Below are 21,604 nucleotides of genomic sequence, written 5' to 3'. Positions count from 1 at the left end.
CGCAGTTGAACAAGTTCGCGACTTCCACAGAAGTCACTGGTGTGCCCGCAAACACCCAAGCCAGAGGCTTAACAAAGTTGTTTCGAACGTGCAGCTTCATTCATTGCATCAATAATATCAAACTGTGGTCTGGACGCATCCAAATCCACGTGTGAGCACGTAAGAAGGCCTCGGCCAACTCAATCGTCGCTCATCACAATGTCCAACGCATTGTCAGACTCGCTCGCAGTCGCCGCAGCGACAGTAGGTCCGCCCTCAGACGGCCACGCCATTGGTACGTCTTCAATGTTGAGCAGGTCACGCAGACGCTCAAAGACACACGGGCCCAGTGCTTTCGTGAAAATATCCGCAATATTCTCAGTTGTGGGCATGTACTCCATTTGCATGTGTCCACGATCGATCCACTCAGCAATCGACCTTGTCTTTTTCCCCAGGTGCTTCATCTCCTGCGAATTTCCATTATTTTCGACTTATTTCAGGGTACTCTGGTTGTCGCAGTATAGTGTTGCGATTTTCTGTTGCGGGATTCCAATATCCTTCAGCAGCTTTTGTGCCCATTTAATCTCTTTCGTGTATTTGTGGGCGGCAATCAGCTCCGCAGCACAGGTGTCATCAGCCACACTTCCCTGCTTCTTGCTCTGCCAGTGCCAAACATTGCCATTTAGCCTCAAGGTCCAACCAGAAACAGATTTGCTCGTTTCAGGACACCCGGCGTGATCTGCGTCCGCAAACGCATCGATCACCACACCATCACTAGCCACTGCTGCATAGCGATATACCAGACCAAGGTGCTTGGTACCACGCAAGTACCTCAACACGCGTTGCGCCTGCCGGAAGTTCGCTACTGTGTATGGTCCTCCGTATCGACCAAGTGTCCGCACCACATTTGCCAAATCAGGTCTGGTACAGTGCACTAGGTATTGTAGAGACCCTATCATCTCGCGAAATGGCAGCTTCGGATCATTAATCAGGTTGGGGGTTTTCTCCACTCGTACAGTTCGTTCGTTGTGAACTTGAGGAGACCGCACTGATTTTGCTGCTGCTAATCCAAACTTCTCAAGCATACGCTCAACGTACGCTGTCTGCGAGATGCACAATATCTTGCCCGGCTCATAATTAATCTCCATCCCCAATAGATGTTTGACCCGGCCTAAGTCCTTCAATTTGAACATCTTGCCCAGCGCTTCCACCACGCCGTCAGCATCTCTCGGGTCTGCGGCGATCAGTATGTCATCAACATACACGGTCAGGAAGACTTTGTTGTGCTTTCCTTCTTTCCAATACACTCCAGCGTCAAACGTACACTTCTTGAACCCGATCTCAACCAGGTGCTTGTGAAGCGTGTTATTCCAGATTCGCGAGGCTTGCTTTAGTCCATATAGTCCTTTAAGTAGGCGACAGACTCGCCCAGTGCCGTCATTGTAGCCCTCAGGCTGCTCCATAAAAATCTCAACACCGGTGAGCACACCATTCAGGAACGCGGTCACGAAGTCAACATGCCGACAGTCGAGGCCAAACAGTAGAGCTAACAACAGTACGAGCCGCACCGACTCGATTCTCACTACAGGTGAGTACGTTTCCAAATAGTCGAGTCCAAACTTTTGCCGATATCCCTTAATCGCCAATCTCGCCTTGAACCGCTCTATCCAATCCTTTTCGTTTCGTTTGCAGACTAACACCCACAGTGAAGTCAATACGTTGACTGGATTGTCCTTGGTGGACTTCGGTCTAGGTACTAATTCCCACGTATTGTTCGTCATCAATGATTCGTACTCGGTGTCCATCGCTTTCTGCCACTTAGGTCCATGCTCAGATGCAAGAGCCTCCGTCACGGTTGCAGGATTCAGTAAGTTGCACACCGCTCCAATCATCATGCATTGAAACAGTGTCTGATCATAAAAAAAACTCTGGGGGCTGTATCGCCGCGTTTGGCGACAGGCTCGAGTCGACTTTCGCAGTGAAACAGTTGGAGGAGTCCGCTGTGCTCGCCCCCCGCCCCCACTAGTTCCACGTCCTCGTGCCGCTGACGGTGCGGGAGCACGTCCAGTATTCGCAGCAGCACTAGCTCTCCCACTACGGCCAGCCCCTCTAGATCTCCCACTAGTACTTGCAGTACTCAATCTGCCTGCGTCGGTAGTCACATTATCACCAGTTGCGACTTGCGGTGTAGCAGGAGTAACATCCTCCATGTCCTCGCAGCTACCCGAATTATCGTCATCCTCCTCAGCACTACTGCTGCTGTAATCACTGCTGTCATCCTCACTTACTTCGTTATCGTCAAATTGTTCCGCCATGCCGTCGTCGGTATCGTAAAATTCCTCTTCTTCATCTTCCATTGGCTCAGGAATCTCCTCAAACCGACCACTTTCACTCTCAGTCAGATTCTTCATTCTCACTCTCATTGGTAAATGCACACGGCTAACGGGAAGCGAGACGAAGTCAATGTGGTCTGGCAGATCGACTTCCTTCTCAAAGTACGCTTTATCGATGAGGTCGTGCACGTACTTAGGATCTGCCGCCATATCTTCATAAAAGAAGACATCTCGGCGCTCCACTACATTGCCAGTACACAGGTCGAGAATACGATAGCCGAGCGAGGTAGTAGCGTAGCCCAGAAAAATCCCAGAGTCCGAACGCATATCCATCTTGTTCTTGCGCTTCTTCTTCGGGATGTGGTGAAACACCACACATCCACACACATGCAGGTCGTCCAGCTGTGGTTTGTGCCCATGCAGCTTCTCAAACGGAGTCATACCTTTCAGCGCCTTAGTCGAAGTCATATTGTCCACATCAACCACGTACCCGAGCACTTCACCCCACAAACTGTCAGGTAAACCTGCTGCTTCACTGATCGCCCGCACCTTATTCATTAGGTGTCCATTCAGCTTCTCCACTAGACAATTTTCCTCCGGCGTGTATCCGTTGGTAGTCAAAAAGTCAATACCGCGCGAAGCCAAGAAGGCCTTCAGCGCGTTGTTGAGAAACTCACCTCCTTTGTCGCTCGAGAAAATATTGATCACATGCTCCTTTTCCAATTTCAGCAGTAGATCCATAGTGTGCTGGTTTGTATCACTCTTCTTCTTCAGGAGCAAGCACCACTTAAATCTCGAAGCTTCGTCTTCGATGATCTGAAAGTAGCTATTTCCTCCAGGTGTCAGTATTCCAACGGGGCTAATGTCTGACATCAGACGCGCTCAACATCTCTTCTGACGCTTGCCGTGTCATCGGAACGACATGCGCTTTTGTTTTGCACGCTGACAGGCAATGCAGCGGAATAGTATCTTAAAATCTGCGAGTGTCAGGTCCAAACCTCCCACCATGTCCATTCGGACCATCCTCTTATCCCCTCCAAGTTCGGATGTCCAAGTTTCATGTGCCACGCCATCACCTTATCAATTTTCGGAGTCGTAGTTGCCGCGCAAACCGGGTTGCTAGGCAGTACAGGGGTTGCATCCAGCCAATAATGCCCATTTCTTTTTCTAAACACCATTTGCATACCTTCATAATCGTTGTGCAAGAAGATCGTGATTTGTTCTTCTGGTGACGCTGCCTTTGGCGTCGTAGGTTCCCATCCGTCTTGCTCCAGTTGCTCTTGACTGATGAGGTTGGTCGATCCTCTCGACGAGTACCGGGTCTCCTTCAAGTCCAGCGCAACACCAGGTCCGTCAGGATCCATGTCATTCTGGACGTGAATTTTCACCAACCCAATACCGTCTGAGCTGTTACTTTCACCTCTCCAGTCGTCAAAGAAGTTCGTATCCTCTCTCATGCCATATCCGAATGTAGACTCACTTGTGCACACATGCACAGCAGTACCAGTATCAAGCATCCAAGCTTGACTCGATCGACCACCAGTGTAAGCCATAATCTGTCTATTCGACTTGCTGTTATCCTCCGACTCGGGAGCTCGCATCATCTTAATCGAACCAGAGCTCTTCGTCCATCGTCCCACGAAACCAATATTCTTCGACCTCTTGCCCTTTTTCTTCGGCTGCTTGTCCTCGTCACTGCTGTCCGAGGCATCTTCTTGGCGTTTCCGCTTTCGGTCGTCCATCTCAGCGAGGCGTTTGCGGCAATTTGCCCAGAGATATCCAACTTTGTGGCAATAATTGCATTCTCGCGTCTCCTTCTTACCATTGTCGTTTTTACGGCGCTGCTTTCCCTTCCAAGGTTTCTTGAATTTCACAGCTCCGATCAACTTTTCACCTTCCTCAAATTTCCGCTTGACACCTCCACTCTGCTCCGCTACCGCTCTATCCATCTCTGATTCCGTCCGCAAAGTGTTCAACACGCGCTCGAGGTCAGGAGGGCTGTCCAATTGTCCGAACATCCTGATAACATTCCGATGAGTTCCTTCTACACTGGTCAGGATAATTCTCGCCATTTCATCGTCACTAATCGGCGAATTCATGTTTTCAAGCTGGCGTCGGTAGTCTTCGAGACTCTCCAAATATTTATCCATGCTCGTGCCTTTTGTATATTTTGCTCCAAACAACTTTGCCCGAACTCGGATGCTGTTGGCAAAATCACGTTTTGTCTTCTCTCTTTCGAAGGCAGTCCACATTTCACTCACGCGCGTCATCTTACAGACCTTCTTAGCATCTTTTGACAGAAGTCCGTAGAGTAGAGCATCTCGCGCGAACAAATTGCGCTCTTCATCCTGCGAATCGGGTACTTCAGCCCCGAGAACCACGTTCCAGCAATCACGCTGGCGCAGGTAGGACTCTAGACGAGCTTTGTACAGGTCAAACCCGCCGTCGGCATCGAATTTAGGTACTTTAGTCGTTCCAGAAACCTTCCTCACCGCTGGTTGTCGAGCAACATTGCGTCCTTGGCCATGCGGCTGCTGCTCCTGCCGCGGTGCAGCTTGCCCTTGCTGTTGGGAAGCTTGCTGTTGCTGCTGGGGATCTTGTCCTTGCTGTTGGGGCACTTGTTGTCCTTGTGCTGGGGGCTGCTGACCCTGTCCGAGGGGCTGCAGGCCTTGAAGAATGCGTTGAAGCTCCAGACTTGGTGCCGTTCACTACTCGAATCCACAGTAGCCACTTGGGCTCATAACCTAAGAGAATCGCTGCCGCAACTCTGAGCACTTTGCCGATGTGGATGAGTTGTGTTGAGTTACGCGAAGTAGTTGTGTGCGAAGGGCTAGTCGAGTACAGGAATGAAAGTGTGTACTTCAGTGTAAAATTGGTTGTGATTCTTGTTGTTTAAGTGTTATTGTAGGGGAAAGCTTCTCAAGCGGTAAAACCCCCGTAGACTCTATCTTAACTACTATGGCCGCAGCCATGAGAGCACAGCACGCATGCTGTCGCTCGTAACCCTCGAGTCACAAGCTAGTGTCTCTCGCAGTCAATGCCTTCAACCGTCACTCGCTACTCGTAGACATTCAACAAGTATTCTACTATACATCTTCATACATTGTTGTTGCAACCCAAGTGACACGGATTGACCTCAGTCGAATCTCTTAGTAGTGTTTCCAACTGCGAGGGTAGTGGCCATCCTTGCTACTCATCTGTCTATTTCGCTTGGGTACAGTTTGTGAGGACCGGACAACAAAACGCTGCTTGGTCTTAGCGGAAAATGTGTTAAGCGCGTTATGAAATCTTTTCCACGACCACCACTGAGACGGAAATCCGAGCAGAACCCCAGTACATGCGTTTACGTCAGGCGTCCGTGTGCCTTCCTCGTGAATCTCATCCGCAGTGGACTCTTCAGCGTCCGAAGCTTCGTCGGTCGAGTCGCTTAGCCCAAAAAACTGCCTAGCAGCGTCTGTGTCCGGGTCAGAGCGTTCTCCAGAAACTTCCGACGCAAACTCGCTGTCTTCTGCACTTGAAGAGTCGTAGCTATCTGCTACCAGATCTGCGAAGCGCTCGGGCCGGCACGCCCTGCCTCGTTTTTCAGGTGGCCGCATCACCATGCCGGCACCCGTCGGCGCCACCAACGGAGCATGCTTAGCTGCATACTCGGCTCGCTTTAGCTTCACAAACGCCTTTACGGCTTCTGCACTCATGGCTTCGTGGGCCAGATCAAAGGCAGCGGCTTGTGTCTCCTGCTGCAACCTCTCAGATTCACCGCTGCTCATGCCCCGCTGCCCACTACCATTCTCCAGGTCACGACGTCTTTCTCGCAGCTCCGCCAGACGGTCGCGGCCTTCAAGCAGCATGTCTCCTTGCTCGCGGTCTTCGTCCGTGCCTCCTTCGCTAAGCTCGCTCTGTCATAGACCATAAGTCAGCCCCGTTATTTGCCTCGCAGCCGCACCAATTGCCTTACCATGTTGCTTCGCCACTTTGAGGAATGGATGGCGCCACGAATTCAGAATTTGGAAATTTGAGAAGGCCCGTCCTGGACGGCATCTTGCAGCTAAGTGTCTCAGAGCGTAGTTCTTATCCCACACTTAGTTACACCAGAAAGCACACTTAGAGTCTACAACTTTCCGGTGTCAGCAGAACTTTTCCGCTAAAAGTGTGTTTATGCTCGACTTTAAAAAAAAAGCAAAATCTTTCGCACGAGGGGTGGTACCGTATCGCCCCTGTCCTAAGCGAAGTTTTCTCCTAAGCGAATTTCTGTATTGTCCAATGACAGAGCCATATTATCGGCATATGGTTGGTTATTAATCGCTGCGCCAACCACGCTAATCATAGACGGATGGCGAGCCTATTGACCGAAAGACACGTTATTCTTCGCACCAACACACCAGAAGGTATACCAGGAAGCTCGGGCACGAGAAAATGGATATAACCAAACGATTGATGCAGACAATCAATCAGGGACTCTTGCCTAGTGCATATTTCGAGTCAGATGAATTAGCCTAATTACTAAATTTTAGACTCTAATCATACAGCCGTGAGACTAGCCCTAACTCTTAGAACGCACATTGACGTTCGCTTAGGACAGGGGTGATACGGGTATTGTGAAAACCGATTAGTTTGTCCTGCTGAATTAGCCGGTTAAGCATCGCTCACAGCGGATTTGAAGACCAATAAATCGGGGATGTCTCAATCATAATCGGAGTATAAATCGTTCATCGGTCTCGTAATTATGTGCAGCCTAGCGATTTCGACCAACATGCATGTACCTCGGCCCGAAACACGTCAAGTGCAGCGGCAACACCGCGCTTAAACGTGTCGCCTGCATATCTCAGTTACATGTATTATAGCGTGTAGCTTTTCTTGCTTCGTTTTGATGTTAGTGCTGTACTGCGAAATTCGTCTAACAGTCCTGGTGCATTATGTCCTGATGAACATGTGTACCCGCAACTGCGGGGGGGGGGGGGCACTTTTCGGGTCTCTGAACGAGTTTTTTTCGGATTTGGGTACCCAATTTCAGCAACCGGGCGGTCTGAGTAAACCTCATCATTCTGGTTGAGACGTCTATTCCCCAATCCACACGTGGAGTGGAACTGGAGAATACTGCATCGCCGTCCTTGATCATCGAGAGCGGGGGCACTCGGCACGCCTGTAATTAGTGGAACCGAAGTAGAGGGTGTGCATTCATTAGGTATGACTAATGACTTACTCACGAGTGAGGTCGCCAATCATCTTCAAAGGAGTGAACGCCTCTCGGACTAACTACCAAATTTCACTGAACACCAGCGTTTCATTCTTCAGCAAGCTCACCGACCTGGCCTTCATCTTCATTGATCTTCAACCGCACTAGCGAGACTATCTTCCACCGTGCTTGAAGCAGTCGCATTGATGGGTCCACCCCCGCTGTGGGGAAATGCGCTCTGGTTGGAGAGAACTCTCGGCTATGACGCCAACACGAGCCTTGTACTTGGTTGCGACCTGAAACGTACGCCTTCGTGACGACGTAAATTTCCGGCGCACAGCTGTCTTGAAGGGACAGAGTTCTTAACCCCCCCGCACTCACGGGGTTTTCCGGGTCCTGACTTTGATCCATGTTAAAGCTGTATACTACATGTTAAAAATATGCGTACTTGATCTAAATATTGTCTTCCATAAGTACGGCACATGTCTATAACCTGCGGGAAACTGGTTGACACAGACAAACGAATATGTTGTCTAAGACGCCTTCGTATGGGTAGTTACAAATTAACAGGGTGTATATACTACAGCTTTGGGTTCATTGTTATTGGGGTTGAACAAAAATCAAGCAAAAGCGCAGGTTTATGCTAGAAGAATCCTATGATTACATCCCAGCATGCCTCGAAAACAAAAAACCGTTGTACGTAGCTAGCAATCAATTGCCCCCCTCTCTACAACCGCTACATGTATTTGGCTAACGCCGTGTCTGTATAATTATAGCGGACGCCTGCCCGATTTTCTCCTACTTGGCCACTTTCTCAGGCTACTATTCTTTTGTTGGGGCTCCATTAGCTCGCGTAGGCCCATCCAAAGTCTTACAGAGTAAAATGTAGTGTATATAGTGTTCTTTTGTGTTTGCGTGCCGTTTCTTTTGCATACCCTGCTATATCGGATGCAATAAGGCATGCCATTAGAGCCAGTAGGTGTATTCCCTGCCGGATCCGATCGGAGTACCCGCGTGCATAGTAGGATGGCACTGTCTCATACGCATGATGGGGAGAGTCGTTTTTGTTAGCAATCAAGTGGTCAGTCTAATCCGACTTTCTTTGTAATCCCCACTCGTTCTTTGTACATATACATGTATTCACCTATACCTGTGCATTTTACGTAGATAAAGACGTCCTGCTCTTTGGGATCGCTCCAAGTGGATCAGACACACGGGGCTCGGACGACTACATGTCGACTCACGACTTCGATCTTGTCAAAGTCACAAAGGACTGTCGCAAGGAAGGTCGCAGAGCTCGGTGATCCGGAATCCATTCGGTTTCGTTATCTTCAATACACGAACATGCCCGATGCCTCGTCAATGAGCTGCTTAATATTCTTAGGCTGCTCGATCTGCTCTGGGATATCAGCACACTCCGTGGGCTTGTACATACCGTGCGGAGTCTTGAACTTTCTGCGCAGGCTTCCATCACGTCAAGTTACGGCTAGTGCCCGTACTGGGTCGCTTCATCATAGCGCGCGCCGACAGCGTCATACATGTCCTTGCCCAGAGGCAAGACCTTTTGGACAATAATCAACTTGTCGATAACCTCGACATTGAGACGATCATCAATCCTGCGTGTTTATACCGATGCAATAAGTTGGGTAGATGTGTTACTGGGAGTTAGCAATTTCGTTACAACAATGCAAGAAGGGCAAAAGTCGTTATCGTCTCAACTCAGTGGGTATACAGAATCTACAAGAGCCTTTGCTGCCTTCCTCGTACTCTCTAACTAATCGGCCGCGAGACCCGTCGTGCGTCGTGCGGAATGAGCGCAATACCGGTTTTTGTTGTCCAGGTAACGCGTGTTAACAAAGCGCCCGAAGGTGTCGAGTACGTTTGGAGCGTAAGAACCGAAGTTCAAAGTTTACTCGTTGGCTGTACTTAAATCTGACGCATGCCGATTCGTCATTAAAACTATTCCGTTAAATTGTAAGTGTCGGGTGATGGCTATACTACCCACCCCCTTCACTACTCACCCCGAATCGATGCTTCAGTCCCTGTATGCGCATGCATTCATGAGAAACAGCTCATATATACAGTAATGATGAAGAGAGTGATATTTTAAAATTCTTAAAAGAAAGTAAGAAAGCAAGTAAGTACAATTAGATTATAAAATAGCTATAAGTAAGTGAGAAAATGAAAGTGGGTGAATGAGTAAGTGAGTAAGTGAGTGAGTAAGTGATTGATTTCTTACTACCAGGTAGATAATGTAAACGGATCAGCCAATCCGTTTTGAATAGACTTGAATCCGGTCCACGGCAACCAGATTTAAGCCGGATCCAATCCGAAACAAATCCGATTGGACTGGAAGTTTATTGGGCAAAAATGGACCAATCATGGCTTTGTCTTGCTCAGTGTATTTTAGTTTCGCCTCATCGACTTGATACGAGCATATCGACTAGGAGAGAGAGAACCGGAGAGGAATGGACTTGACCACTACGCGGGAGCCGAGGACCTCGAGGACCTCGAGGAGGTAGCCTCCTGTCCGGCCGCAAAACGCCACTTCTGTCTTTCCATTCCTCCATTCCCCCCCCCCCAAGCCCGGAAACTCGCGCTTCCGACCTCGCGCCCGTCACGCACGTACCAAGCATGACATCGACACCGACAGCATCTCGACTTTGTCCTCTATAGGGCCATCTATCTCTTCTGTTGGTGTCGCCAGCTCCGTGGGTCAGAAACGCAAGCGAAAGAACGCGTCTGATGTCTTCAAGTACGTTGAAGAGCTCTGCACTGGTGCCTATAAATGCATGTTGTGCCCCGGTGACGAGAAGATCTGGAGCTCTTGTAACACAGGCAACTTCCGGAAGCACCTCATCGATTATCATGCCGAGATCTACGGTACCCCCAGCGCCCTCCCATCCAATTCTCGAGACACCACCCGCATAGCCGCCGCTGTGATGACTCCAGATGCTGTTAAGAGCTGCGATGAGAAGCTGATTAAATGGATCGTGGTGAATTCCCATTCTTTTGCGGTTGTTGATCAAGAGGAATTCGTGGAGTTTTGCAAGGAGCTACGTCCGGAGTACAATGTCCCTTGCCAGCAGACTATCCGAAAAAAAGTGCTCGATCAGTGGAATGTGGAGGAGAGTGTTGCTCGGGTAGAGATTTGTCGTGAAGTTGCTGGGCGCCGTGTCAGCTTCACGACGGACATGTGGACATCCCCGTCGAAGCGAGGCTACATGGTGGTAACATTGCACTTTATTGACAAGAACTGGCCGATCCGCTCTGTTATTATTGCGTTTACGCGCGTGATGTATCCTCACACCGGTAAACGACTCGCCGACCACTTCATTCGCGCAGAGAAAGACACGGAAGCCTCGCTTCTCAGCTGCATTTGGACGATTACAGCGGACAATGTCACCAACAACACTACAATGGTAGCTGAGATCAACGAACGATTGCAGCGCGATATTGATAGGCTTTCGCGAACGGTTCTCGCTGAATTGACTGACCCTGGATCGCCCCGCGGGAACACCACTAGCTCGACTGCAAGATCCGTTATTCAGCTACGCTGCACCGCGCATGTTCTGCAGTTGGCAGTAAAAGATGGTCTCGATGAGTGCCCATTTGTTGATTCGGCGATTGGCCATTTGCGAGACATCGTGAAATTTTTTTCAGAATCAACGAAGCTGTCTGAAGCGCTTGAAGTGGTGTGTAGTGACCTGGGCGAGAACTATATAACGCCCAAGCTTGATGTGCCTACACGATGGAATAGTACGTGGACTATGATGGAGAGTCTGCTTACGTTAAAACACCCCCTGAACGAGTTGCTTCGTCGTATTCGAGGTAAGGTTTGTGGATATACGGATTTCACTATTCGTCCAAGTGATTCATTGGCCAAGGAGATTTCAGAGGAGGCGTGGACGGCTGTGGGCGCCCTTTACAAGTTTCCCAGGCCCATCAAAGAAGCCACAGATATGCTATCTGCGTCGACGTACCCCGTGTTTGGGATCCTGCTCTACACGTACTGTTTGATCCAATTTCACGCAACAGAAACTATAGCAAACGAACAAGACGAACAGACGCTGAAATTTGCTGAAGCAGTTAAGGCCAAGATGGATGAGTACACGGTGAAGGTCAACACCAGAGAAGCCCGGATTGCGCTAGCGCTAGCTCCGCGTGCTAAGCGGCATCTCCACCTCTTGGTGGACGATGTCGCCCAAGTCAAGGACGAAGTTGAAGACGAGTTCAACAAGAACTACCGCGAAGCATTTCTGGCTCAACAACAATCAGCCTCTGGTCCACCGTCAGCAAAAAAAAGCGAGGCATCGAGCTTAAAGGCCTCATGACCCGATTTTACCAGCAGAATGGTGAAAGTGTATCCAGTGGCACCCCTGTGGATGATATAGGCGACAGACAGCTTGAAATCAGCATTCGGGAAATGCAGCGTGAGGATTCCTCGTTCGCGAAGGAGCTCGACCGGTGGCTGGCAGCGGATGAAGGCATGAGTGAGATGAGAGAAAGTAAGCATGTGTGTGTGCCTGGTTTCAAGCTACGGGGAACGTTTATCCACGGATTAAGCAAATGGCTCAAGATTTTTTGGCGGTCACGGCAACGTCGGTCCCAAGCAAAGTTGCATTTTCAGCAGCAGGTATAGCTCTTAACGCCCGCTGCGCTCGCCTGGGTGATGATACGGTGAAGGCAAGTTGCGAGCTAAAGTCGTTCTTCAACTTTAATCGCCGTGAAATCGAATGATGTAGCTGCTTGTTCTCACGAGTAAGTTCATTTACAATACAATGCCGGTGCGTACACAATTACCCTTACTCTTGCTTATAAGGTTCACCTGAGCGCCGTAGTCCCTTCCCGGCTCTGCTTGTACAGGATGTAGCCCCCTGCACAGCTCCAAGGTCTTCAACACCGGCAACGATGGCAGGATAGGCCCCAACCAAGCTGCGATGGCGCACACGTCCTGGATCTCCTGCACAGCCTCATCGATACCAGCTGAGAACGTCATTGACGTGATGCTGCTGATCATGCAGGCACCGCGGTGAAGTCCCAGTCTCCACAACAGCGATCTCCTCCTTGTTTATTAATAGTGCAGACACTGACACAGTCAGTGTCGAAGCAGAATTGAAGGCACTCTCCGTCTTGCTGTCGGTGCCGCCAGCCGCGCGGCGACGCTCGACGAGATGTTCGCCTTCTCTCCACCAATACGCCAGCGCCAATTGCCGCACCAGCAACCGTAGTGCCGCTTGCAGGCTGCAAGTTGCAGCAGCAGCAGCACCACCACCACCACCACAAGCGGTAGAGCAGGAGGTCCGTTCAACATACTCACAGCAGCAGCAGCAGCCACTGAGCCAGACGCCGACGCTACGAACTTCAACTGGGTCGCGCAAAACACTGACTCGCAGTACTCGCCACGCACCGCGCGCTTGATGAGGCGCACGCGCAGCGTTAGGTTGTACGGTCCCAAGTACACGATGCGAATTTGCACGAGCAAGAGTATTAGCATCGCACCACACACGAGCTCACAACGTACGCGTTCCTGCTTGGCAAGCAGTGCTTGCACTCATCACTGATGCTGATGATTCATCAGCGTCGTGTCGAACAGCTCCACCAGTTCCAGGAATACCAGGGTGCACTTCCGTGTCGCCGTAGATCTTCGCCGTGATGCTGCGCACCAGAACTCAGCTGCAGGATGCTGAATCAATCATCAGCGTCGCTGATGAACGTCACCTCATCCGTGCCCATGCAGCCCTCCGCCTTGTACGGGGTGTCCGCGCCTGCGGCACCCTTTGCTCTCGTGTGTTAAACTTGAACACCTCACCGTCAAGATGAGGCCGTCGATAGGGTACAAACCAGCGGCGACAAATACATCATCAACACCGGCGCGGGCCTGACGATCATCACGAGGCAGGCGTCCTGCGACTTCGTGGTCATCAACTACAATGACCAGGAGCCACGTCAACACGGATCTCGGCCAGGCAAAGTCGTGATTCAGTCCCTCAACGACGTCAAGAAGCCCATCAACGTCAACTGCAAGAAGAGGGTCATCAAGGAGTCCTACTCCTTCTGCCTCAACAAAAACGTCGTGGGCACACGATCGATCTGGTGCTGCCGGAGATGCGCTTCCTCGCTCGCCTGGACAAGACGGCGATGAACCAGGGCATCCTGGAAACCATCAAAGGCTGGCATAACGGCCATTGAAGCCACGGATGTCGTCACAAACGCGGGAGGCACCACCCGCTCCAAGTACTACCCGGGTTTGTCCTTCGTCGACGACGCCGTCCATGGCGTCAACAGCACCGCTGCCGGTCTCTACCTCGTGATCTCGGAGCAGGGCTACGAAACGTCGAGCGGTGGACCGTTCTTCCGTGACATCAACAACAAGCTGTCATTCTACATGAATTCGGACCACACGCGTTTCTAGGACTACCGCTACGAATTCCACGGCCCGTACGCACTTGCGCTCACGAGTGGCGCCGGCCCTGATGTCTCAACCCTCGACTTCAGCTTCTTCCAGGACCAGGAGCTCACGGGCTTTGTTCCGGATGCCAAGTGTGGCGAGGTGGCCGGTACGATCACCGACGCCAACGATGTTTTGGGCGACTCGGAAGTCGTCGTAGTATTCTCCAACGCTGACGCGCAGTACTGGGTCAAGGTGCCCGCATGTATCAAGACGTTCACGTCGCCCAAGATGAAGCCCGGTACCTACTAGGCCATCGTCTACAAGAAGCAGTTGGCTGTTGGTACGGCTAGCGTTACGGTCGCTGAGGGTGCGTCCACCTCGGGAACCATCGACGTCTCGTACGAGATGAACACTAGCCCATCTGGCGCATCGGCGAGTGGGACGGCAAGCCCGACGGCTTCCTGAACGCCGACAAGATCCACCCGAGCAACGCGCATCCAGAGGCCTGGGGCCCTATCACGTTCGCGACCGGTTCGGACGAGGACAGCGAGTTCTCCATGGCTCTGTTCCGCGCTGCCAACGACGACGTCAAGATCACGTCCGACCTGACGGTCGCCCAGGCTGGCCAGGACAAGACGCTAAAGATCGGCGTGACGCTCACCCAGGTCAACGCGCACCCCGACGTCAAGGCAAACGACTTCCAGACCAAGACGGTTCTGTCGGTGGGTCAAGACGCGTGGTATTACCCGCGTCGTGACTGTCAGGATCTCGTTCTTGAGGTTACCGTTGGGTTCGACGCTCAACCTTCACCAGGCCTCCACTGGGGCGGCTTCTTCCACAACAAGATCTCGGCGTTCGAGCGAGCCATCACGACCGGGTAGAGCCACGTTTCGGCCGTACCTGGACCCGCCATCAGCTTGCGCAGATTCTTGCGCTCCATGCGGATCGGAGGTAGCGATTATCCTCACCAGTGCGCCGTATTCGCTTACGCTCGTTACCCACCCCGACCGGCTCAGCTTGTACAGGATGTGATTGCCCCACCACCACTGCTCCAACGTTTTCGCCAGCAGCAGCGATGGCAAGATAACTTCACCCGAAGCCGCGCTCGTGCACACGCCCTTGAACTCCTGCGCAGCCACACGGATAACAGCTGAGAACGTCAGCAACTTGACGCTGCTGGTCTCGCAGGTGGAGTGCGCGTACAGGATGCTCATCGCCGCGGTGACCGTCTCCGTCAGCGCAACAGCGCTCTCCTCCTTGCTGACAGCATGCCTGCTGAAACTTGTTCGAGTACGACGCCGGCAGCCCCTTTGGCTGCGCGCAGGTCGGCAGCGCCTTCCATAAATGAAGGTGTGGTTGAACTGGACGGGGAAGCTTAGGTCCACACCCATGCCGGGCGCCATGATGCCGTACTGCTGGAAGTTCTCGTGGATCTCCTGGGGCGAGTACAGCTTCTCACGCTCCTCCTAGCTCAGGTCCGGGTGCTTGTCCAGAAAGTTCTCGACGTGATCATTCAGCAGCTTGTCGGCGCGATAGCACTCGCCCGACTTGTTGCCCTCGGCCACGAGGCCCGTGAAGCGGGTCCATGTGACCCGACGTCTTGAGCCCCACCTCGGGCATGAGGTTGGTGCACTCGACCTCCAGCAGCTTGTCGGCGAACACGAAGTGGCGGCGCCAGAACTGCAGCAGGTTGCTCTTGAGCGCGCAGGCCGGCGGACCGAAGTCGTAGAAGCCGCCCACGCCGCCTTAGATCTCGAAGCTCGGCACCACGAACATCTTGCACAGCATTTCTTGTCGCTCTTGATGAGTTCATCCTCGGCGGGGCTCTGCAGCGCTGTCTGCATCTCCATTGGAGACTGTGTAGCCCCAGCTGTAGCGTCTTGAGCTTGTCCACGACGGCCTTGCACTTACAAGACAGAACGGGGAAAACCTTGATATCGAATCTAAACGCTCGTGACCAAAACTATAAAAAGTCACCGTTGCATTAATCGCAGTCCAATTGGACATAATACTTACTATTTCATCCAATTATCTACGCTTTGCTGCCGCTAGAACTGGATAACCCATGCTCATATTATATCATTTTACATTAACTTGTAAGGAATAACTCGTAGAAATGGATATTGTTATAATCCGCTAGAATCCGGATTATCCGGATTCAAGTCGGTTGTATCCGGTTGTCCAATCCGGATTCCGGATGCAACCGGTTTACATTCTCTACTACCAGGTGGGGCAATCTGGTTTGTGATCCCCAATTTGTAACTGGGCTCGCTCCGTTAACCCCTCAACGCCCACACGTTATGCATACAAAGAAACATGTTTACATACAACATGTTAAACCATGGGAGAATTAGCTGCATAAGTCAGACCTTCCTGCAACGCCTAGGGGCTGGGTTTGTCGGACCAGATTACGGGGTGTTAATGGATATAAAACGATACAATGCGTGCTAGTGGCGATGCTGTAGCTATGTCGATTGGTGTTAGAGTAAGAGGAAACCGCTACGAAATCTATAGCAATCCTATTGCTTGACGTTTGACAGAACAGCCACTGGCCACTAATCCCAAATTCCTTATGATGTTGTATCTAAACCATTATCATTTACACCATGTGCATGCAGTTTGTACAACATGGCAAACGGTTTGGCGAAATGCTCACGTCGCCATTGTGCACAGTCGGTACTCGAACTTAATCGAGACTATAGTAAAGTAAGCGTTGCGCTACTTTAACATGCTGCGCGACTAACATGTTGGACGAGTATCGTTACATAAAATAAAACAGGTGAAAAGCAGCTTAGCGCTGAGGGGTTAACAACATTCTTTAGCTTTTTTTGCGCTAGTCGCCTCTGAAGCAGCTTCGATCGCAGATTATTAAGAAAATTACGTGTATTGTATCTTTTATAAATCTACCTTCGACTGTAGTGATTAAATAGCCCAAGCGCGGGGCAGTGTGGTTCGTTGGTCCCGGAGCATGCTGAGGAGGTTGCTACCGGCCGTGGTGCACGTCGGATAGCTCATCAACTTGGCTTTTTTTTCTTTTCGCACTCCATCCTGCTCTCAAGTCTGTGCACGAAGATGCGCTTGTGTCAATAGTGTGACATCCTTTTGGGCGAACTATTAGTACGTGCGAAGCAACGGCTATCTATTACCGTGTCGTGCAGGTGATTACGCGCACAAGGCACGCGCTCTGATAGCTCGACCACGTTGTTTGTGCAAGTGCAAGTTGTCGACTCAACAATCGGCCATCAGCAGAGCCTCTACGACGCCTTCATGGCGCCCAACACGTTGAGTAGGAAGTCGCTAGCGCTAACCGCTCAAACAATTCTTAGTTTACAATCTACTCAACCCCGCTCAAGTGCCTCATCGCCTCACGCGAGAGGCACGGCATGCCTCTTCTGGGGGACGGTTTCCTATATATAGTCCGGTTAAGACCTCGGTTGGGCCTCATACCCCCCCCCCCCGCGGTGCTGCTCCTTACGTGAGCGCCTTGGCTATCCAGTGGATCTCAACTCGGCACGCGTGATTGCTGAAGGTTTTGGCCAACTCCCTTGCCGTCATTGAAATGGCATTAGCAGAAGATTAGAGTGTGGCTAAGATCCTGTCAGGTTTCCAATCTTCTAACTTATCCGCGACAACGCCGTCTATACCGTATAGCTAATGTCATATCCAGCAAAATGTCATATCCGACAGTGGAATCTACCCAATCATAATCGAGTATTTTGTCAGTACGCAATCACCCCAAATGCAACTGTTGTATCCGACACCAACCTGGTGCTCATTAATTCAGGGCGAGTTTCAATAGCAACGTGCTGGGGTGCGTTTCCTTTCTTAATAAACGATGGGAGGTGGCCGTGTAGCAATATTTGAGCTAGGGAACGCACTACAACTGCGACAGTCTACGTTCTCGTATGTGATTATCATGTTTTCAAGGTAGACTTCGTACTCAGTATTTGACTGCTGGATACGACGATTGCTATATGGTACTATTCCTCTCCACAGCTGCGAACGGGCAACTTATAACCGTGTGCGATGAGATGTACCATCGCATCTTAGCTCGATTTAATATCGCCTTGGACGTTGTCGATGCGACGTTCGCCTACCTCTTGATGTACCTTAAATCCGTTATTGAACCCACGGAGAGCCGTTGGTTTTACAAATCGCTCAGGTATGAAGTTAATCGGAGCACCACACTGTAAACTCGTGTTTAGGCTCATGCATAATAATGCGCATGCGCTGAGAGGGTTGTGTGTGTGTGTGAAAGAATGAGGTACGATGGCGAACGCAGCGCCTGCGCCAGGAGAGGGCATCGATCGGAGTTTGAGGCTGTCCGGTGTGCACATCCCCAAGTCTGTCGAGTCGCTCATTGATGCTAACCAATTGGAGGGCTGTTCTCCAGCGTCGATGCCAGCGCCAGATCCAGTATTCCTAAGCTACCCATTATTTGTATTCTACAGCTTCCATCAAGTTTTCGCCTCCAGCCGCAGGATCCCTTCTCAATTTGTATACAAACCGCACCCGGGTAACCGTTAATGTCAAGAAAGAGCAGAAAAAATGCGCTGAAGCGAAACCAAACGTCATAGCAGCACAGCCGATGCCACGGTTTACCAGCACTCGAAGGGCGACATATGAGCGCTTGCATTGGCCCACCAACGCGCGAATGTACTCATTCGATCAAGCGAACCTACACGCAACGCATCGGCGTTATGGGAGCGCTGGCGCCAGCTCTGCACCTTGTATATCGCACGCTTAGTGCTCTATATTTGCGCTCAAAGTCAGCGGCACCATCGTAGACGCATGTAGGTTGGAATCGTACCAATCGGAAGTTTCTGATCCGGCATAGAGCACTCCGACAAGCACACACAAAACTCAATCAACCCACACAGCAAGCGTTCCCCTGGCTAGGGTCGGAACAGCAACCTGGAAGCGTAACTACCCAATCTGACGCTGGGCTGCGGGGGTGTTGAGAGTGAAGCACTCGGGAGATCCACTTCCGCCCGCAGCAACCGCTATCCACAACGCTGTCGCTGCCCACTGCCTCTACCCCAACTACCTGCTCACTTTGTGCCGACCATATTCTTGCCTAACTCGTGCAGCCGTCGCACTACTGTCCGCTGTACGGCCTCGCGTGCGCCCGGAATAACATGCCAGGTCTCCGGATTCCGGTCCGGAATCTGCCGAGTACAGGAGGACAATGTCCAAAATAGCACTTTACAAAATTGAAGTACGAATCGCGAATCAAGCACATAAATCAATAGAATCTTGTGCTCCCGATAGTGCAACGGGGTAAACGGTACATGCAGCCCAGTAGTTCAGGTAATTGAACAAATTTCAAGTACAACGTCCATGTACTGTAAAAAACGGTAATTATGCCCCGTGGGGTATTGCAGCAGTACCCCCTGCCAACCTGGGGCATTATTACAAGGGGGGCACTATAAAGGGAGTGGGACACCAAAAACAACTAGCGTTAAAAGTCTATTTACAGAATAAATTTGACAGTAATCATTTACATTGTTAAGTCGACATCAGGGATTGATAGTAGATATTACCAGTAGTAAAATTATTTTAATATTACCGGTAAATAATATTATTCTACTATAATAATAGTAGAATTTTCGTCGGCTGATTATATTCTACTATAGTAGATATTAGTTGTGTTTTCGGCTAATAATAGTACTATTTGGATACTAGAGACATATTGGCTAACATGTGGGCACTCGGTCGGTTCAATGGAGAAAGCGGATTCGCTGCTGGGAGGCTCGCGCGTTCGGCGGTCGCGGTTCGTCGCACGGGACCGGTCTACTAGCTCTCTGCAGTGAGCTATTGGAGGCTACAAATTGTAGCTTTCTGTTTGGGCTCATTCTGCAATCTTCCAGCAGCTCGACAAGCCAACAACCTCTTTCCGACTCGCTCGCTCGACCAAGCTCGACCAAGATCGTCCATGATCCTAGTTCCAAGTGCTCATCGCGGGCATGTTGGCGACACCAATTCTGGGTTTGACGCTGGATTCGCCGCCTCCGACAAACTTGCCGCCATCATTGACACCGGAAACCCAGCCAGCCTCGCCACCAGCTGTCCCTTCGTCCACGCTGCCGCCAACGGCAGCACCAAGGTCGGTGTCCTCGGCCACTGCGGACGCATTTGGAGTCCTCCTCGAGATTCGTCACCACCGTCAGGACCGCGGCCGTCGTGACGTGTGGGAACTTTCTCATCAACTTGATGTGCCCTACGTGATCTTGGAGAGTGGTGAAGCAGCGGCTTTCATGTTTACCTGCTGTGTGCTCAAGAGCTCGCTTGCCGCCCACACGCAAGTCCCAACGTGTGGGAAGGTGCCTTGCACCGCTGGCAGCACACAGCTAATGTGAGGGTGCACATGGTGTGGCCTTATGGCGATTGTCCACTGGGGAAGATAGAGGCATCGAAAAAGTTGGAGTCCTCTGTTCGCCATCTTGATGAAGCTATCACTCTTCTAAAGAGCGTGCTGTTGGAGCACAACAAGAAAACGATGTGTCGCATGCAGCTCGAGAACAAAAGCATCAACGAGGACGCCTGGTGGCCGACATGGAGGATACCTTGGTGGTCGACATGGAGGACACCTGGTGGTCGACAGTAGTAATCTAAATTTCTATAGTAATATTAATATAGTATTCTGGATCGCTAGAATGGATTAATATTAGAATAGTATAATTGAATTGACCTTGTCAATTCTACTATAGTAATTTTAGAAGAAAATCGCATTACTATCAATCCCTGGTCGACATACAGACCTTAAGATCATGATGTGAAATATTTGGAATTTATGAGGTAAAACTCGGAATCAAACTCAATTTTTCAGATAAAAGGTTGGGGTGGTGCTCTATTTGAGGGTGGGGCACTATCGCAAGTTCCAGCCAAAGATGTCAAAGTTCATGGGGTGGGGCACTATTAGAGGGAGGGGGCATAATTGCAGTTTTTACAGTATTTGTATAGTTTTATATCCGAGATGACAAGATACTCAATTCCGAGAGTAGAGTCAGCATAAGATGAGGAAGGTGAACGTAAACCCAGCTTACCGATGATGAATTACAATAGTAATATGTGGTGTTGTGGGGATGAGCAGGCGGTATCGACCAAGTGTCCGCACCACATTTGCCAAATCAGGTCTGGTACAGTGCACTAGGTATTGTAGAGACCCTATCATCTCGCGAAATGGCAGCTTCGGATCATTAATCAGGTTGGGGGTTTTCTCCACTCGTACAGTTCGTTCGTTGTGAACTTGAGGAGACCGCACTGATTTTGCTGCTGCTAATCCAAACTTCTCAAGCATACGCTCAACGTACGCTGTCTGCGAGATGCACAATATCTTGCCCGGCTCATAATTAATCTCCATCCCCAATAGATGTTTGACCCGGCCTAAGTCCTTCAATTTGAACATCTTGCCCAGCGCTTCCACCACGCCGTCAGCATCTCTCGGGTCTGCGGCGATCAGTATGTCATCAACATACACGGTCAGGAAGACTTTGTTGTGCTTTCCTTCTTTCCAATACACTCCAGCGTCAAACGTACACTTCTTGAACCCGATCTCAACCAGGTGCTTGTGAAGCGTGTTATTCCAGATTCGCGAGGCTTGCTTTAGTCCATATAGTCCTTTAAGTAGGCGACAGACTCGCCCAGTGCCGTCATTGTAGCCCTCAGGCTGCTCCATAAAAATCTCAACACCGGTGAGCACACCATTCAGGAACGCGGTCACGA

The 21,604-nt window shown here is 50.7% G+C and overlaps 6 protein-coding genes across 6 annotated transcripts; 2 read left to right on the top strand and 4 right to left on the bottom strand.

Annotated features, from left to right (window-relative positions):
• Positions 1–4,330: 4,330 nt before the first annotated feature.
• Positions 4,331–4,615, bottom strand: PHYSODRAFT_375474 (hypothetical protein; the record flags this gene model as incomplete). Its single annotated transcript, XM_009537098.1, has 1 exon — positions 4,331–4,615. A coding segment is annotated over one exon (285 nt), but the record flags the coding sequence as incomplete, so codon positions are not given.
• Positions 4,616–4,800: 185 nt separating this feature from the next.
• On the bottom strand, positions 4,801–6,270 carry PHYSODRAFT_256727 (hypothetical protein; the record flags this gene model as incomplete). The annotated part of the gene is made up of 3 exons (XM_009537097.1): positions 4,801–4,980; positions 5,660–6,208; positions 6,268–6,270. 3 exons carry the CDS (start codon positions 6,268–6,270, stop codon positions 4,801–4,803), a joined length of 732 nt encoding a protein of 243 aa, XP_009535392.1.
• A 6,313-nt stretch (positions 6,271–12,583) lies between these two features.
• On the bottom strand, positions 12,584–12,982 carry PHYSODRAFT_339194 (hypothetical protein; the record flags this gene model as incomplete). Its single annotated transcript, XM_009537096.1, has 1 exon — positions 12,584–12,982. The coding sequence occupies one exon, from the start codon at positions 12,980–12,982 to the stop codon at positions 12,584–12,586; it is 399 nt and encodes a 132-aa protein (XP_009535391.1).
• A 186-nt stretch (positions 12,983–13,168) lies between these two features.
• PHYSODRAFT_339193 (hypothetical protein) lies at positions 13,169–14,760 on the top strand (the record flags this gene model as incomplete). The annotated part of the gene is made up of 6 exons (XM_009537095.1): positions 13,169–13,236; positions 13,321–13,561; positions 13,658–13,863; positions 13,948–14,177; positions 14,230–14,246; positions 14,296–14,760. The coding sequence occupies 6 exons, from the start codon at positions 13,169–13,171 to the stop codon at positions 14,758–14,760; spliced, it is 1,227 nt and encodes a 408-aa protein (XP_009535390.1).
• A 31-nt stretch (positions 14,761–14,791) lies between these two features.
• Positions 14,792–15,729, bottom strand: PHYSODRAFT_339192 (hypothetical protein; the record flags this gene model as incomplete). The annotated part of the gene is made up of 4 exons (XM_009537094.1): positions 14,792–14,813; positions 14,888–15,345; positions 15,428–15,624; positions 15,663–15,729. 4 exons carry the CDS (start codon positions 15,727–15,729, stop codon positions 14,792–14,794), a joined length of 744 nt encoding a protein of 247 aa, XP_009535389.1.
• Positions 15,730–17,853: 2,124 nt separating this feature from the next.
• Positions 17,854–18,072, top strand: PHYSODRAFT_525044 (hypothetical protein; the record flags this gene model as incomplete). Its single annotated transcript, XM_009537093.1, has 1 exon — positions 17,854–18,072. The coding sequence occupies one exon, from the start codon at positions 17,854–17,856 to the stop codon at positions 18,070–18,072; it is 219 nt and encodes a 72-aa protein (XP_009535388.1).
• Between the last annotated feature and the right edge of the window lie 3,532 nt (positions 18,073–21,604).

Source organism: Phytophthora sojae (assembly GCF_000149755.1).
Source record: "Phytophthora sojae unplaced genomic scaffold PHYSOscaffold_10, whole genome shotgun sequence".
NCBI classification, from domain to species: domain Eukaryota; phylum Oomycota; class Peronosporomycetes; order Peronosporales; family Peronosporaceae; genus Phytophthora; species Phytophthora sojae.
The sequence above is the reverse complement of the archived record's forward strand: the minus strand, read 5'-3'. Positions and strand labels throughout refer to the sequence as shown.